General features: G+C 39.6%; 1 protein-coding gene across 3 annotated transcripts in view; it reads left to right on the top strand.

Moving 5' to 3' along the window:
• SLC9A9 (solute carrier family 9 member A9) overlaps positions 1-19,229 on the top strand; it is a 505,685-nt gene that overhangs the window by 222,221 nt on the left and 264,235 nt on the right. For all 3 annotated transcript variants that reach the window (XM_039876498.1, XM_039876497.1, XM_039876499.1), the window contains 2 exons: positions 12,735-12,873; positions 17,302-17,407. In XM_039876498.1, coding sequence (XP_039732432.1) covers positions 12,735-12,873; positions 17,302-17,407 — 245 coding nt within the window. The remainder of the gene's footprint in view (positions 1-12,734; positions 12,874-17,301; positions 17,408-19,229) is intronic.

Below are 19,229 nucleotides of genomic sequence, written 5' to 3'. Positions count from 1 at the left end.
TTGACTAATCCCTCCTTTTCTACCATCAGTTTTTGTGTACCTCCATTTCAGTGGTTTTTGACCTTTTTCGAGATGTGGACCACACGGAGAAGGTGATGAAAGTTAAGGATCTCCTTCCAGAAAAATGCTTGTGTGCATTTACAAATGTTGGGTTTACATCCACCCCTGGACTCCCAAATCATTGATTTCCTGGACCTCTTGCTGGTTGTTTATGGATTCATTGTGGCTTGGTTACTTGGCTCTAACTTGAAGATTCCACTGAACTTCCTCTGTCCCAACCCCCAGCTAAGTGTGCCGGCCTGCATATTCCCCAGCCTCTGAGCTATTGTTTGACTAGATTTGCAAAAAACCATCCTCTTGGTCTTTTAAGACTTCTTCAGGGCCCAGGGCCCTTGCTCCTGGCACCACCCTATAGCTTGTACTCCCCCACAGGTCAACAATGGCATTGGTAAATGAAATATTAATCCTCATACTTGCCTTCTGACTCCAAGTCCTATTAATCAACTTTATTGCATATGGTGGGGGAGGCCTATTAATTGTTTGAATTAGGAATCTCTCAATTTTTACAAGTTGCATTAGTTTGAGATTCAAGTACGTTTTAAAGTCCACATTCTTATGCCAGACGAGGCTGTGTCCTAAAGCTCTAGAATGAGAGAATACTCTCCTGTGGAACTTTAGCATTCTGCAATAGCCACTTTATAGCAATTGCCAGACACATATAATGTAAGCAAAACCCTCTTTGGTAACATTTATTGATCTGCAGTTCCCATGCTTCAAACACAAAATTGAAATATGCTGGGGTGAGGCAACTGCCTTGGTAAAATACATTAGTTTAAGGAGATAACTATGTGCTTTGCCCCTAAAGATAACCTTGAACTTAAGTGAAATTATCTGCAACTCTAAAGAGATGGATACAGATTCTTAATTAAATTAAGTTGTGTATTGAGGCCCACACACTCACTTAATTGCTAATAGATGGAAAAATGGAGGAAGGGACTGGGGAAATGAGTTGATCGGTGCAAATATTTTCTGGAAGTTGGCTTGTCACCAGGTGACACTGTCTCAGGCAGCTGTTTATAATAGGAGTGGTGTTTGTCTAATGTGGGAAAGAAAGGCACCCAAATTAGGAAGGCAGCCCATTATCTTTGAAAAGTTCTTTGACCCAGCCAAAGGAAACTAGCATTTCATTCACCTATCATGTCTGTCCTCAGCACAGCATTTGTGAAACACTTCAGGCCCCAGTGCAAGTAAGCACCTGTTTGCAGATTCTTCTTTCTCTACATAGTGTATGGCAAACTGTGAATTGGTGATCACCATGAAAGCTAATTTCCTTGGTTTCATGATTTTTCCTTGATTGTTGTTAATAAGCACTTCCACACAACTTCGTAAACACCTTCTGTTCAAAAATATGTTTTTTGCTTCAGGTATAGCAACAGGATTTCTGTGGTATGTCAACCTTGGTATCCCCTTCTCCCGCAACACTGATAGAAGTTCAGCTCTGTTGGATTTTCAAGACAACTGTGGACCTTTCATGTTTAGCTATTGTTAACAATTTACATGCATCTCCTTGTTTAATACAATCCCAGTAGACTTCTGTTCTATAGGCCTCATTAAGAAAAAGATGAATTCAGTATATGATCTAACTAGAAACATATTGCTCATTCCACCCCAGAAGATTCTTAGAACGTTCTGACACATTAATTGGAATTCCTAAATGCCTCCATATTCTTAGAAGGAGAGCTCAGTTATTATTGATTTATTTTGAGCAAATGGTGAAAGATATAGTAGTTATTCCAATAATAATATTGAAACAAATAACAGTAACAACACTAGCAGCTAACATTTCTGAAGTACTTTCTATGTTCCAGGTAAAAGCACTATAACCCATTAATATAGTTAATCCCCACTCTGTGAAGGAGGCACAATTGTTATTATCATCACCATCTGTTAGATGAAGATGCTGAGACATACAGATTAGTAATTACTCTAAAGAGACAATAGTAACCATGTGGGAACACAGCGTGAACAAATAGCATGACACACCTGAATTGGTGTTGGTATGAATGCCAAGAGACATGGGATGCAGTTTCATTCAATATGGAGAAGAGGTCTTCATGAAGAAATCCTGCCCCATAAGCAGCACTTAGGTTGCTAGCAAAACTCTTCATATTGAAATGGATACATTAACTTATGCAATTTTTTTTTTACAAATTAGGATTAGAAGTCTTGAAATCTTAAACTTTCAAAAGTGGTCTTGCCTCAATCCTATGAAGGTGAATCATTTATGGAGTGGTTTAATCTGTGAGCACGCTTGGGTGATACACCCAGGTGTTCCCACTTCCCAGGCTTTCAATAGGTGAGACCTGACTTGAACACCTGCCTTTCCATTTACTAGCGAGTCACCTTGGATAAATGATTAAACTCTCTGAGTCTGTTTATTTCTAAACTGCAAATACTTTCTTCATTAGATTGTTGGAAGGATTGAGTGAGGTGAAATATATAAAGTCACTTAATCTCTCTAAGGCATAGTTCCTCATTTATAAATTAGAAATCATAACAGCACTGACTTTAAGGGGTTACACTGAGGGTTGAATGAGATGTTTATAAAAATGCTTAATATAGTGTTGACACATAGTGAATGCCTCATAGTAATGAATACAGAGAATAGTAAGTATTTTGAGTGCTTAATAAATGTTGGAGCACCTGACCTTCTCCATTTCAACCTTGGGGATTAATATTTGGTCTTGTTTGTATCTGTTAATGATTATATTTTAATTTTAACTAGATTTCCATTTTCAGTGGCTATTAACCTACTTTTCTATATCTTTTTATACCTATTATGACTAAAAGTTTCACATATCACAGTACTCTGTGGATCTAAGATTTCATTAGTGAGGATTAAAGAAGCCAAAAAGTTGAAAAAAGGGTAGAAATTCCCATCAGATCAGGAAAATTATTCTCTCTCTCTTTTAAATGCCTTACAGTAGTGGGATTGAAATTTCTGCTTCTGTTTCAGAAAAGAAAGAAAAATAATAAGAAAAGTATTTGTAAGTTATTTTTATCTTTAGGACTATCTCAAATTCGCTTTCCTCTCAATATTAGGTGTAAGAGAAAATTTCTCAAAACCCATAGACTAATTCAATTCTGACAAGACTTTTCAGGCTAAATTGCAAAGTAATTTAAGGACTCTTTTCAAAGAAAATGCATGTATAATTTATAACAAACCTCCTTTAACTCTTCCCTTTTAACCAATTTTAAACTCAGAGCTCTCTTTGTCACCTTAAAGTTGGAACTTAATGGACCAGAGCCACTTAGAAATCTGTCAAAGGCTTTATTCCATACTGAAATTTGTAACTGTTCTTGATGTCATTATCAACCCAGCTCCAACCTAAATCATGGGTGCCTTCATTGCATCCCCATTGAAGTACTGCTCCTTACACACTCAGTGCTCAACCATATACAGGATTTCCGTTAGCACAGAAAGGTAAGTACCCTATATCCTTCTCCTGGTAGTCCTGGAGGAAGTTAGAAAATACATAGTGAGTTAGGGCAAGAGATTCCTTGAGGCCACATTATCCAACTATCTAGTGCATGAATTTTCTCCATAGCACCATGGCAAGCAACTCTTTTATTCCATGTTTAAGTATCTCTAGCAACAGAAAACTCACTACCCTTTTATAGAGCCCATTTCCTTTTCCACCAGATCTAAGAATCAGGAAAGTTTGAAATAGAATATAAAGCTGAAATTTTTCTCCCTATGATGTTTTATTTTGGGAATTTATCTTGCCTTATGGAAACACACAGAATGAGGCCAGCTCTTCCTCTGCATTATCACCTTTCAAATGCTCACTTCAGCTGTTTCTGCTAAATTCATCTATCCTTTGAGCTCTCCTGCTTCCTTCCATCTTCCTCCTCACCACCCTATTCTTTCTTCTGTCTGTGGTCTGCCATGGTCTGTCAAATCTCATTTAGGTGGTGGCATCCAGAGAGAAGTCTGGCCTGTTTCAGGTGTTGAGATCTACGATGGGAAAATTCTGTCTTCTGTACAGCTTCCTCTGACTGTCATTGATATAGCCTTCACTTGGGATATTCTGCACCACAGCCCACTCCTACCAAAAATCCTCCAGGGACTGCCCATTCACCCGTGGAAGACAATCCTAAGTCCTAAAAATGGCCTGAAAGCTTCCACAAGACCTGGCCCAAGCACCATCTCCAGTCCTATCTCCCACTACTCTCCCCTCACTTGTTTCCCTCCAGCCACACTGCCTCCTTGTGGCTGCTCAGACTCACAGAGGGAGCTTGACTTCAGAGAATAGAAAGCTCTCCCCACTTCCTTTCATTCAGGATTCAAATATTCTTTTTTCAGAGAAGCCTTTCCTAAAGTAGCACTCCATCACCCTCTATGCCATCCCTCTATGCTGCTTTGTTTTTCTTTTCAAGTCTCTGTCATTAAATAATATATTATTTGCTTAGATATCTTCTCCACTGGAATGTAAGGACCATGAGCTTTGTTGCATTACCTGCTACATCTTTAGTGCCTAGGACAATGTCGGCACATAGCAGGGGCTCAGTCAATATTTCTTAATGGAATGAATCAGTTAATTCAGTCTGAGGTTATATTATTCTGGGGACAATCATGATACACTAACTCAGACTTCCCACAGAATTCTTCTCATCTTTTTGTGCAGACATCAGAATGATAAAATGATATTTGTCAAAGATTTGAAAGATCACTCTTTGGTATGAATTTGGATTCTTATGGAGCAGTCGCTAACTAAATGGTCCTCCGGAAGCTCAAAGAGTTAATTAATGTGCTTCCCCAATCACAGCTCTCCTCCCTGCAGAGTTGTTGGCCCTTGGGAAGGTGAAACCCTCTGATTCTAACTCAAGCTCAGTGAACTTCTGGCCAGAACCTCTTATTATTAAGAGGCAGCTCTTCTAATCTCCCAGGGTGCCTGGAATGCCCCCAACTCCTGAAGTCATTATGTTTTACAGCAGGTTCTCTTGACAGAATTTCATTGGCCTTTGGCAGAACATAAGCCAGAATAATGGGCAGGCAGATGCCAGAATGAATTCCAATGTGTACACACGGGTTTTGGCCCCATAAAAATCAATTTCTAATTCATAATTAAGCAACTTCTTGAGAAAGCACAGGTTGGTATAGTTATTATAAAATAAATAATAGATAAAGATCTACTTTTTTTTAGGAATAACAATTTTTAAACAGAAAATAGCACTGCAATTAGTTTTTCTTCTACTTTGTTTCTTCCTGTTATACCTGGGGCCAACCAAACAGAGCAGCTTTTACAAATTTTTATCAGCCCTCTATATTATGTTTCTCTAATTTTTTTTTTTATATATTTAAAATGTGTCCTTAGGAGGAGAATAACAAAATCAACATTTGATGGGGAGAAAAGAAATTGGAAGCACCCAGGCATAAAGGTCACAAAATGTGTCATCCTGTGAGCCTTTTTCTGTTTTCCAAAATAGGTTTAGGAAGCAGAGCTGAAAACAAAAGTTTCTAAATGGCTCTATACTAAAAAGAGCAGCAGGGCTCCCCAGCAGTTAGGACCACGCACCTCCCACTGGTTTAATGGGCAGTAGAGTTAGCCTCATTTCCTTCAATCTCCACCCCATCTCCCTTTCCTCAAATCAGTATTTGAGAGAGGTGGAGAAGAAAGGGGGTCATCCTTGGAGAGAGTGCAATATTTGAGGTAAGGGTGCTTCCTCTCTCCTAAGTCAAGTGGAATGGACCCCACTGGAATCATACAAATGGACTGGGGCTGCTTGAAAGAAGAGAACTTGCGAACTCGTTCCTCAGTGGAGGAAACTGCAGAGAAACTGAGGCCCTCTCAAACAAAGCAAGGGAAGGGAGTTCTGGGAAGTGGCTCCTGGGGGGAGTACACAAAAACACAGGGACTGACCTAGAGATGTCTGAAAGGAGTCAGCAGGAGCCTGCTGTGTCAACAGGACCTGAAGGTTCCTTGGTTTGGTGTGTTTGGGGAGGTGGCAAGGTGAGCCCATCCTTTGCAGTGCTCCATGACCCATGGGAGGTGCTAAGGGGTACCCCAAATAAAAGAGATTGTAGGTCAAAAGAGATGTGAGAGCCACTGAGCTGCCCAAGTGACCCCTGACCCAAGCCATAGAAAAAGGCTGTGAATGTGTATAGCTGGCAGGGCAGATATAAGATTGAGTGACCCTGTGAAGGGATTCTCAGCAAAATTGGAAGTGCCACGATGTCAACAGAGGCCCCCAAGAGAGAAATTATTCAGGAGCAAGAGTGAGTCCAGGGACCCCTGACCACCATGAACAAACAGTTGGCCTCATAAGGCCGAGAGTTTGGCTCCCCATCCCTCCTCCAGGCCTCCAACACCTGGGGTTGCTGGCACCCAAAAAGGAGGTAGAGAGACATCTCCCCTGCCTTTCCTCCCTTCCGAGTCATCCAGCCTGCTTCTCTAGAATATTCTGCAGGGAGAAGAAGAATCCTGCTTTGAAGATTTAGATTCTAAGCTGGACAGCATTAAGTTGGAATAAATGAAAAGAACTGAATAATGACATTTGACCGAGACATCAGTAATGGAACTACATACCCAGCGCAAAGAAGGATTCGATATAGCACAGTTGGAATCAGCAATCGGAAAAATATATCCCAACTAATCAAGAATTCTTTAATAAACTGGTGCCAGCAGTTAGAAAAGTTTTTTTAGGGATTAAAGATTTGTTAGAGAAAATGAGCAATCCTTTTGCATTTTGTAGTCCTCTTTGGCTATAGCAATCATTTTCTAATTTTTTTCTTTAATGATTAAATTTATAGAAATGATGAAAGGTACACAATGTGTTTGCATATTTGCTTAATAATTTTCTTTCAAAAGTTTCAAGTGACACTGATGTCCTGTTAACAAAAGAAGTGAGACTGGACTGGGAATAGAGAAGCAGGTTGTCCCAATCCAGCACCCAAGATGGTGGACTGTGGGGGTCGGGAGGGCCAGTTATAGGAGAGTGTCCTTAGGAAACAACAACTTCCAAGGATCTTGAAGTTGGGTAGTTTCTGTGAACAATTGTGGGAAATATTTTAGCAGTAGCAGTGAAGAACAACAGGAGTGGACGGTGTTGAAAACTAGGTGATCTTGAGAAAAATTGTAAAAATCAGAAGAGTGATGACTCTGTGGGGTCCAGAATAGGAAGGAGGGGATTGGCAGAGGTGACGATGGTACCATTTAGAGAATACAATACTTTCCAAATATTATCTCATTTTCATTCTCAGCATAATTGCCATACCTTCTTTTCTTCTTCCTCTTCTTTTTCTTACTTCTCCTTCTCCTTCTTCTTCTTCTTCAATAGCATTTATTGAGCATATGTGCCACACATCATTTTATACAAAACAATTTGTAAGATCAAATGATTCTATATACCCAGAGATCCTAGACCAGGGACAATCAGTCAGAGTGTGAAAGATCAGGTGATGATATTTCAGGTCTGTTTTGGTTGAAGTGCTGTTTGGACATCCAGTCTGAAATACTTCTTTTAGATCTAAACCAAGCTCTCAGTTCAAAAGAAAGAGGAGGAAGAGGAGGAATGGGTTATTTGAAGTAGGATGATTTTCTTAAGAAACGCTTATCTAGTTCTTACTGTTTGCCAGGTACCATTTTAGATGCTTTATAAACATTAATTTATTGAATTCTCATGGCAACCTTATATAATAGATACTATTATTATCATCCTTGTTTTATAGGAAGTTGAGGTGCATATGGTTTAAGTAATTTGCTCAAGGTCACACAGCCAGTATGTGGCATAGCTGAGATTTGCACTCAGATCTCAGATTCAGATTCAGATTCTATACTCCTAATGCTACCTAAGCTGCCAGGCATGTTCCCGGCAGGAACATCATAAAGATAAAAAGATGGGTTGTTGAGAAACATGGGAGTTGTGATTCTATCTGTGTAGCTTAAATGATACAGTGAGTATCGGGATCCTTATTTGTGTTGCTCTCATCAAAGGAATTTATAATATTTCATCCATTTCAAATTTTTTGAATAAAAGATGCTACACACATTTATTTCTGAGAATGGATACAATATACAATTATCAAACCAGTTTTTGCTGAATAATCTGTTCCTGAATAGAATGAATCAATAACTGGACTTGCTTCCAATTTATGAGATGAATATTTAAATAGCACTATTTCTGGTCATGTCATTTTTAAGGATATTAGTGCCATCCAACTAAAATATTCTTTCCCAGAAACTTGAGATTGTAGATCCTTCTTAACCAGCTTGAACTCTTCAGAGTGGAGTCGCAAAGAACAAGTACCACACAAAGTAGCAGAAACTCTGCTTCCTCTTTTCCTCCTCTCTAGTATTTGTATCTACTAATAGTTCCAGCATCTCCCTCAGTCAGGGTAGGAGATGTTTCCTTTTTAAGCCCAAAGGGCTGAAACTGCTGAAACATGATACTCCTTCCCTTCTTGGGTTGAAGGTGGAAAACTCTACACATACTATCCAAAACTTTTGTTGTTTTGGACAATCCTCTACAGCTGTTGCTCCACAAAGTGGAGGCTTAGTGCTGCAGCTGAAAATCAGAGCCCAGGGAGATACCTCCTTTGCCAGGTGTTAGATCCAAGAGAACCACCTTCTGAGATATGGGGAGTCAGGAGAAATGCAACCGCCTTGGGCCATAAGGTTCCTGCTTTCTTTGCCTCACTGCTCATCAGAAACCAAAGGGTTTTGCCTGCAGATTGGCCCCTTTAACTTGGGGAGATGCACCTTAAGCTCAGACTCCTGACTTGTTCTTGTCCTCGGGCAGATCCCTGCCTAGGCCGTTGAGGGCCTGACTTCCCTCTTTAGTCCGTGGAGCCAAGAACTCCATGTAAACATAACAACTTTTTAGTCTCACTTATAGAGCCATTTCCTCCCTGGAGACCCTTCTGTTCCCACACAAAAGTGACTAGTTCCTCTGTAGTAACCTGGAGTGTGGTATGTCAGGAGGGGAGCCATACCCCATCTGCCTATGGTTAGAACTAAGGCCTAATTCAGGCACAACACTCTGCTCTCTGGAAGTTCTTAGCACAATGATGATGATGATGATGATGATGATGATGATGATGATGATGATGATGATAGCATTCACTGAGTGTTTATTTTTTGAGCACATAATCAACATTCAGCGAATGGCCGTACAATTCACAAGATAATTGTATAGGTTTTAAATATATCTCATATCCTTACACATTTCTGGAGAATAAATACTATTATTATCTCTATTTTATAAACTTTGAAACTTAGTCTGTGTGTGATGAAGTAATTTGCCCAAGGCTATATAGCCAATAAGGATCAGACCTCTGAGGCTCAAGTTTAAGATTCACAAGTGTCGCTAAAGTTAGACCCTAAAAGTACCCACAATATGACTACATATAGTCAATGCTTAATAAAAAATCTAATAGGTGATGATTCATTTTAAGAAACAACTAGCTTTTACAAGCAAGTCTCTTTCCTTTCTGTACTTTTTTCTTCTCTCTTTTCTACTTTCTAGTTGTCTTACCTTCATTCCATCACCCTTTATACAGGCTGCTACAGGCCAGGCACCAGGCTGTGTCCTAAGCATACTAGGAGGAACAGGACCCAAGCGAGGCCCAGCAAAGCTTAAGTTCTGGGAGTAGAAGCCAGACGTGAAAGAAGGTTTCCACGAGTAGCTCTGAGTCTCGCCTGCTGGTCAAATGGTTGAGAGGAATGTTGCCCTGTACAGCGTACTTTGCTCTCTCCCTGCACACAGGAAATGTGCTGTCCACATTCTATCCAGGCACGAAATTAAAGGTTCTGCTACCTGAACTCCTATTGCCCTTATAGTCAATGTGACATTCACTCAACTATCCTGATGTGTGTTCATGTTTTCCTCCCTACAAGACCATTTTTTTAAAGGCAGAAATAATAAACTACATTTTGAACTTAAATAACTGTATTATCTCATTTCTCTGATCTTTAATTTTTTTTTAATTCCATAAAAAAAGAAAAAAGAAGGAAAAGGAGGGATAATAATGCCTGCCTTGTTTACCTGACAGAGGTGCTATAGGATCAAATAAAGTTATAATAAGGCATAACCAAATTAAATAGAGCTTTTATACATTCTTAATGTAGAATTTAAAGCTCTGAGTGATAACACCTGCCCACCTTTCCCCAACACAGGTGACTACATATATACTCCCCAGGTTTTAGCTATAACTATATAGTTCTGCTTTGAGGTGCCCTCAACTCACCTGCCTTCTTATCTTTCCTTACACTCATTACACTGCCTGGAATACCTTCTCCCCATCACTGTCTGTTGACTTGCTTCCTTGCTCAAATGTCATCTCCTCTAATCTAAAATAGTGACCCTTTCCTCATTTGCACCATTAAAAGTTGTGTATCTCTCACAAAATCACACTCGGCACCACAACCAGAGCTAGTTGTCATCTATTAAACTATTCTGCCTAGATAGGCCTTGTATATGTTCAATAAAATTCTGACTCAAATTCTGCTTCACTTCTCTATGCCCTTTGCTGCCCACCCCCAATGCCCTGCAGCACCTGGCACATAGCAGTCATCCAGTACATACCTCTTAAGGAGCTTTAGGGCTAACAATTCAATGGACAAGTCTCTATAGGTCGAGAATTAAGTTTCCTCCTTCAGTTAAGTCAGATATCACAAGGAAGGTATATAGGTTGGCTGTACCCTGTTGGATGGGGTTCAGAGTCCAAGAAGAGAACAACATCTCCCGAAATGCAGACTGTGAACCAGTGGAGAAACCCAAATGATTTTAGGTGACACACAGGTGAACTTTTTTTTCAAATTTAATAATTATATAATCGTATATTTATTAACGAGAAATATGTAATTAGCATATTAAACCTATGATTTCATACATACTCTTTAATAAAACTTCTTGTATTTGAATAAAAATGAGTTGATTTAAAGAAAAACATTATGTAAGTAATGATACAGGGTATAGTCAAATGATGTGATGGGGATACTCCGAGCTCCAGAAGCACAAGGACAGAAAAAAATGCTTCTGGGGAGGTAGAGATGAGGGCGAAGACCCACCTATTCTAGGGATCAGATCTGCTGTGAGCGTCCTCAGGCATTAACAGAATTATTCAATAAACTGGGTTACTATGCAAAAACTTTTATTTGAAAGGTGGAATGCAAATGCAGCATTTTCTTATCACTGTTGTTTCCTCATTGGAATGAAAAAATATGCTGGTGAATGTCAACTCACACATCTAGCTTTGCAGCCTTGGGCACCAAGTTTCATAATGGCCATAAAGTTTAACACCCTTTCCTAGGACTGTCAGATACAAAGGACCCAAATATAAATTTTCTTTTTCTTTTTTTTCCTGCAAAACACAACACTTTACAAAAAGAAAAACACTTCAAAGACAATCCTTTTCTCGCATAAATTTCAGGACTCCATTCAAGATCCACATTTATCTTCCTTATCCAATTACATGATCAAAGCAGAAATGTTTGGCCTACTTTGCAGATTTAAAAACATCTAGGGAAAAACTAGGAACATTTAAAACTGCCATTTTTATGCTATGCATCTTCCTGTAGAAGGATTGGAATCTATTCCCCCATTCTCTCTTAATTAGTCTCCAGACAACAAAAAGGTCAGAGAGTTTACATGCTGTAATCATCCAAGCCATTAAAGAGTCAGTTACATCTCTGTAAAATCCAATCTAATCTCAAATCATTGAGTCTAGTGTACTTTTTGCTCTCTACACTGCTACAAGTTCTCTTTGAGAATCCACTGAGAAACTTGATTTTTTTTTTATAATTAGTTTTAAAGAATTTTTATCAAAATTAAAACTACAAAAAAAATCTGAAATGTTACTTCAAGCTCCCCAAACTACTGGTTCTAGCACATCTGTTCATTTTAATGCTACAATATGGAGTTCATATTTCCTAAAATAGGACATACCTGTCCTTCACATTAACACTCTGGAATGTGAGGTCCCGGTTAAAAAAAAAATAAAGCAAATATGACATCCTCAAAAATATTTTAGTGAACAGACTGCCTATTGGTGGATTGATTTTTCTCTATGGAAATAAATCTGCTGGCAGCCACTAAAATGGAGTATAAAAGATGACCTCAGGCAGCTGCTGCCATTTGTTTCGGTGGGAAAATGAGGGTTTTGTCTCTCCCCAGGGGTTAATCCTGTGATGCTCTTGTCTGAGCTCTGTTTCTGAAGGGTTACACTGGAGAGGAGGAATGCTTTGTGGTTTATGACAAGATCACAGCAGAATATTTTGTACACGCTGTGATTTGTATCACCCATTTGAGCACAGGCCATAAAAGTGCACTGTTTATCAGGAACATTTGTGAATATATAACAGCACTGAAGACATATAGCCACTAAATAATTCACAGTTATCTATCTCCTCAGCAAATTCCTTATACATCTACCATGTTTTAATGCCTAGTTTGCTCGGGAACAATATTCTTTATGACCCTTCCAATATAAAAATGTTTATTGACTGGCAACAATATATAGATACTATGAGGTGGGGCTATAAGGAAGGCGAAAGCTTTTTGCTTTCTCCACCTCTCCCTGTCCTCATCTGTTTCCCTGGAATTTTTCAAACTGGCACCTAACCTTATAAAAGAAGGTGACCTTCCCAAAAGTGGGTGCTAAATTCTGACTTCTACTATTTGGGCTATAAGATGAGAGTCTCTAACTAACTTTCACCCTCTTCTCTTTTCAGTTCTATATCCATTTACAGTCCCAAGGAGAATCCAAATGCATTTGATGCTGCAGCATTCTTCCAGTCTGTGGGGAATTTCCTGGGGATCTTCGCTGGCTCATTTGCAATGGGATCTGCATATGCTGTTGTCACAGCACTAATATCCTTTGTCTGTGTGTGGAAAGCTGGGAACTTTTGAGAGCTGTCAATGTCTTTGAAATGTTTCTGAAAATGGACAACTTCAAGGTCTGAAAATGGCTAGATAGTCTGGTTCAAGTATGACACAGAGCCACTGAGGCCATCTGAGTCATCTGCAAGTCATAGGTTGGTACCAGTGGCAGAGTGTCCCATGCTCTTTTCTTGTCCAAGGTCAGTTTTAACACTAATGATATTGTCTGATCCTCGGATATCAACTGTCTTAAAAATAGGTGAGCAGGGGACATCAGGGTTGGCTCTATTAGTATCAAGGGAAAGAACTGAAGATTCAAGGTTAAGAGCAAGATAGGATTGACTGAAAGTGATAAACTAAGTATTCTCTGTCCCTTTTTCAAACTTGTATCAATCACTAGCTCACAGTGTTGGCCTGCCAAAAATCACTGTGAATTTAAACAAGCATCCATAACTATTTCATATAAGGGAACATGCAAGCAAGACAGAAATGATGGGCAATTGTGTCACTTAATTCCTTTTCAGAGGTGGGAAAATAGGCAGAGTTCTTAGTGGTTTGATCCAAGAAATTCAGCAGATCTGGTGGGATGCTCACTTAGAGCAGCTGGATAGTGCAAAAATAAGTCGGAGTTAAGGAGGAAGCCAGAAGGCCACTGTCTAGTGGGAGAGTTTAATGAAGGCCACAGAGAAGAGGAAGGGCACAAGACGAAAAACTAAAGACCTTGAGGAAAAGTGAAGGAAGAAAGGTGCAAGAGGGGCCTGGACACCATGCAAAGAAAAAGAAAGTGTTGGGGTCTTTTTTTCAGACTGGCCCAGCAATTCACTGAGGAGCTGCTAAAAGTTTAGGTTCTCCTAAGGGTTTCTAAGACATCACAATATGAATAAAACATAGACCCTGCCTTCAACTAGTGACAAGCTTGGAAAGACAAGCTTTACATAATAGCTTCATTGAAAGTGAGTTCCAAAGCCATAGCCAAATTATTAGGACTATAATAATTGAAATGAGCATGAGGACACTGTCTGGAATAGTCCAATAGATTCTTGGCCAATCTTATAATTCTGAAAAATAATTTGAAAAGCAGTATTTATATGCAGAGTTGGACTTGGGCTTGGCCTAAAAGATAGGTAGAATATAGGCAAAGGCTATAGGATAAGTGATTCAAGAGAAGACCAGCATTCATTAAGAAGTGGGGATGGGACAGAGATGGCACATAGCAGATATACCTGAGAGGACCAAAGGGTTTGGACTGGTGAGAGCAATGGAAAATGAAGGGACACAAATGGGGTGGAGGGAGCTTGTGGAGTATCTTTGAGTGTTACTCAAAGGAGCTTTTGCTCAGGTTAGTGACATACTCAAAGTCTTGCTTTTAAAACATAAATGAGGAATTGGTTTGTAGGATGAATCAGAGGAAGAAGATTAGAATCAAGAGAAAGCATGATAATAAACCATGAGGGAAACATCAGGAAAGAGAACATTGTTTTAAATAATCTCTAGAACTTAGTGGTTGGTTGCTTATACAGGATAAAAAAAGGGGAGAGAATTTAAGTTCACTCCAAAGTTGTGTCCTGGAAATCCTGGAGAATGTCAACTCCATTGATAGAGATAAAGTAAGTCAGAAAAGATAGTGCTGATTTCTAACAAAAATTATAATTAATAATCTACCCAGTACTTATGATATGTCAGGACCCTTATATTTGTTTTACACATGATACTTTGTTTGACCCTCACAATAATCATATCACAATGACACTATTTTTATTGTACAATGAAGCTTAGAAAGGGTAAGCTATTGCCCAAGGTCATGCAGCTAGTAAATGGAGCCAAGATTCAAATTCAGAGAGTAAAACCAAGACACAGACCATATTGCTGATCATTACTCCCTATTGCCTTTCAATTATTAAGTGGAATTATGACGAAAGTCACATGTGTAGAGTAATAGTAATGATGACAACATTTAGTGAATGTCAGCACATGCAGCACATGGCACATGCCAGGGTGCATGCATATATATATGCATGCACCCTGGCATGTGCCATGCATATATGTGCATGCATATATATATATATATATATATATATATATATATATATACATGTATATATATATACATGTATACACATACATATATGCATGCACATATATGTATACATATATACATATATATGTATACATATATATATATATGCATGCACATATATGCATGGCACATGCCATATGTATATATATATGTATGTATGTATGTATGTATGTATTTCCTCATTTCCTCATTTGAATCAACCATTATTAGGCTCACTTTACACAGGAAACTGGGACTGAAGGAGGTTAAGTAGCTCACTCTGGGTCACATATCAATAATAATAAACACGATATTATCTAACATTTGTTGAAAACACTACCATGTGCTAGCCATTGTTTTTAGTATTTTGAATGGATTATCTCAGGTAGTTCTTATGAGAGAACGGGGAGGGAGATACTGTTCTCTTCCCAAGTTTACAGCTGAAAAAGCTGACACATAAAGGTTAAACAACTTGTCTAAGGCCACATAGCTAGAATATGTCAGGGCCAGAATCTAAACCCAGGCTTTTTGGATCCAGAGGCTGCACTGGGTGGAAGAGCTGAAGTTGGAACTCTTCTCTGCCTGATGTGAAGGGAATGTATGGACACATAAGTAAATGGGTTTATAAGGGAAGGACTCTTACAAACTCAGCCTGCGCAGGAGACAGGTGCACGATTATTTCCTCCATTGTTATAATCTCCATACCTCGTCCATAATGAGGCAAAGGCTCCTCAAGGTTTAGGCTCCTGGACTCTGGACAAGCTAGGGGCTTGACCTAGAACTGAACTACTTTCTGGAGGAGGTCAAAATAAAAGTCTGCCCTATGCCCACTTGACATCCTGTTATTCAAATTGGCCTAAGCCTTCTCTACACCAAACTAGTAGAGGGAATTCGAAGGAATAAATCTCACTAGAAACAAAGCCTGTCCTCTGAGAGGAGATGCCAAAAAAAGTCCAAAGGGCAGCCCATGTTTTCCTCCAGATAAAGAACTACTTCCATATCCTTACTGAATCTATTTCCAGGAAAGATGTTTTACAAAACAAATTAACTTAAATTACACTAATAGAAACTTACATAGACCTTGTTGCATACCAGGTACTCTTCTGATATCTTAACATATAGTAACTGCTTTATATACTTAGGAGGTAGGTTGAATTATTATCCCCATTTTCATGCAGAGAAACCAAGGCATAGAGTGGCCAAGGGACATGTTCAAATATAGTAAATTTGAACCCAGGTAAAGTTGGCTTCCAGAGGCCACACTCCCAAATATGACATTATTTTGCCTCTTCCTGGCATTTTGTGTTTTCTAATATGTTACAAAACACTGTTAATATACTTCATCTCATTTCATTCTCCATATTTGTGTGAGTAGGTATTATTCTCCTCAACAGTTCACATAGGATAGAAATGAGGCTCAGAGAGGTTAACATATTGCTCAGAAATCACACAGTGTCTTGCAGAGCCAAGACTTGGACATGGATTGTCCACCCCAAGGGTCAGGTTTTTTCTTCCCTGCCCTGCCGCTAAACACTTCTCAGTGTGGAATATTAAGTTTTTTTTTTTCTAGAAACATAAAAATGCAACATTTCATCTTAATTGTCAATGTTTTTTTAGCCTGTGAACACAATTGCACTGTAACTCTCTCCCATTGAATACATACTCCTAATCATCTCTCCTTAACCCATTCTCTGCATGACTTGGATCACTATGACTGTGCTCTATTTGCAGTTTGTAGGATATTGACCAAGTGTCATCCTGGCCAAAATGAACCATTGCCTGCCAAAGGGCTTCTTGCCTGACCTAGAAATAATACGTTTTCCTCCATCCAGTTTATACCAAGAAGGCACTGGCAGCTTCCTTGTCGCTGAACATAAATGCTCATCCTGATCTTATTTCCATCCCCAAGAGAGAAGAGTGTTCAAGGTGTCCACAGACTAGCACTCCCCAGGGAGCAGTGGCCTCCTTTGGTACTGACGCACTTGCAGCATCTCATCCACCCACACTCTCCATTGCTTTGTTTCCCTAGATTTGCTACAGTCTCCTGAGGGGCACACCCCAAGGCCTAAGGCCAAATTCAAGAGGTTTTTGTATCCACAGTAAGCTGATTTTATCCTCTTAGCAAAGCACCTTTTTTTATCTGAACACAGATTTGTATTTTTACCAAGGCATTCCGCCCCCAGCGAGGCATAGAACTCATGCTGGCCTTCAAAGTATTCTCATGAGAGTTACAGTTCCCCAGTCAGGTCTGAAAATCAGTTCTCTTACTCTAAAACTGTCACAGCCAGATCTGATTTTCTCATCCAAGGAGGAGATTTAGCTGTAAAAGCAACTTGTTGTTTCCCTTAACATGTCTTCATCACTTGACCAAATTTACCAAACTGCGTGAGTTCCCTATGCTGGAAACAGGCTTGTTTTTCCTCCTGTCTTGGAGTGCCTTCCTGTCTGCCGAGGCCGCCAGCCTGACAGGTCAGTGCTTCATTCTGCACTGCAAATTGGCTGTGTGAATGCGTGTGTATGCCCCAGGATGTACCCCTCCCTGACTCAGCAGGAAGTGGGATAGAGTCTCTCTTATATGGGTTTGTGTCAGAATCAGCCTCTCTTGGGTACTCTGGGGAGAAAAAATTAATAACTCATCCATTTTGTATACAACAGCTTAACTGAAAGTCTCCAAAATATCATTTCCTCTTCTCTCCTTGCTGGTGGGGTGGGGATGGGGGAGCAGAAATTGGTGTTGAAATCTACAAATGACTCTTTGATAGAGATGATGGATGACTCTACAAATGGAAATCTCTACTCAGAGTGTGAAGGGACACACAACTGCTTTGTAGAAAAGGGTGGTTTTTTCCAAAGGGGTTAACAGCAGGCACTCGTGTAAGCAGCCTCTCTAGGGTGTGCACATCTCCACACACATCAGTGTTTAAAATCTGATTACACTCTCTGGCGGGCCAGAAAACAAAGAGCTAATGTAGCAGCTCTGCAGTTTAATATCTCTTACCATTGAAAGTCTATATAGAGAGCCTTCTGAGGTGAAACATTTGATAGAGAAAGGGGCAGCCCCAAAGGTCCTCAGGGCCATGGATTCTATGATCTGGATTTGGCAATTAGATTGTGTTTCTGCAACAGGGAGGGTTTGCGCTTGGGTAGCTACAACAATTGGGTGCTTTTCCAAGTAGAAGAATCACTGTTGCTCTGGGCAAAATGTCAAAGCTATTTCTCTCCTTTGGCCTAGTTTCCTGCTTCTCCCAGGTTTCAATCCTGGATCCCTTGCTGCTCACTACATCTTAACTGACATTTAAGTGGTGAGAATCTCCCCTGAAATGTTAACTGGTAACAACATAAACCTCCCTAGGGGTATCTGCATTTTAATAGGTGATACTTTAAAGCTAAATAATGATAAAAGTTGACATATATTGAAGGTGTACTACCAGCCAGATGCTGGCTAACAGCCTTTCATAAAAGTTCTCATTAATTTACAGAAAGCTTCAAAGTTAGAAACTCTACCATAGTTTACTCATACAATATTTAAGCGGTAGAACTGGGATTTAGCATTAGGAGATTTTATTCCAGAGCCTAGGCTGATGGGCACCGAGCATCGCTACCTTGAATGAAATGCCACCTGTGAAATATGAGGCAAGCCCCCAAGAGGAGGAAGATATTTGGAGCTCCAGGAGCCTGCCTGGCCCACTTGCTCCTAGGCTGGTTTTGACTGACCTGTGAACACGAATTCTTTGGCAAATCTTTTTTGTAATGATGGCCTGTTGCTCTGGGTAGCTGACTCAACTTACTGCAGAGCCAAGGGCACACTCTTCCCAGAGCAGTACTCCAGATTTAGTAGTGCACCTAGTCGACATTCGAAACAAACCAAACTCTAAGTGTATTTTCTACTGCCAAAGACCAAGCCTGCTTAATCCAAACTATTGATGTGTTTGTTTGTTTATTTATTATTTAATTTTTTTTCTATTTCTAAATTGGATTCGAAACACCTTATAACATGAGCCCTGCATTTCATGGGACCATTTACTTAAGGGTAAACACTCAAGTGGTTGGGGATAGAGTTTTTCTGCAAAATTAGGAAGCTGTTCATTGCTGTGGTTTGGCAATAAATATAGCTCTGAGCTTTCTGGCAGCCAAAGCCAAAAGGGAAACATGAGTTATACAGGAATAATACAGCATTATAAAAGGAAGTTATACTCATTTATAAAAATAGGCAAACTTTTTTTCTGGTACTAAAATTTGAGGGGAATATGTTACAGGCTTCCTTATACGTGGGCCTTTCCAGGCCATAATG

The sequence above is a fragment of the Pteropus medius genome, unplaced genomic scaffold (genome assembly GCF_902729225.1).
Source record: "Pteropus medius unplaced genomic scaffold, Ma_sr-lr_union100, whole genome shotgun sequence".
NCBI classification, from domain to species: Eukaryota; Metazoa; Chordata; class Mammalia; order Chiroptera; family Pteropodidae; genus Pteropus; species Pteropus medius.
This window is presented reverse-complemented; position numbering and strand designations above follow the sequence as displayed.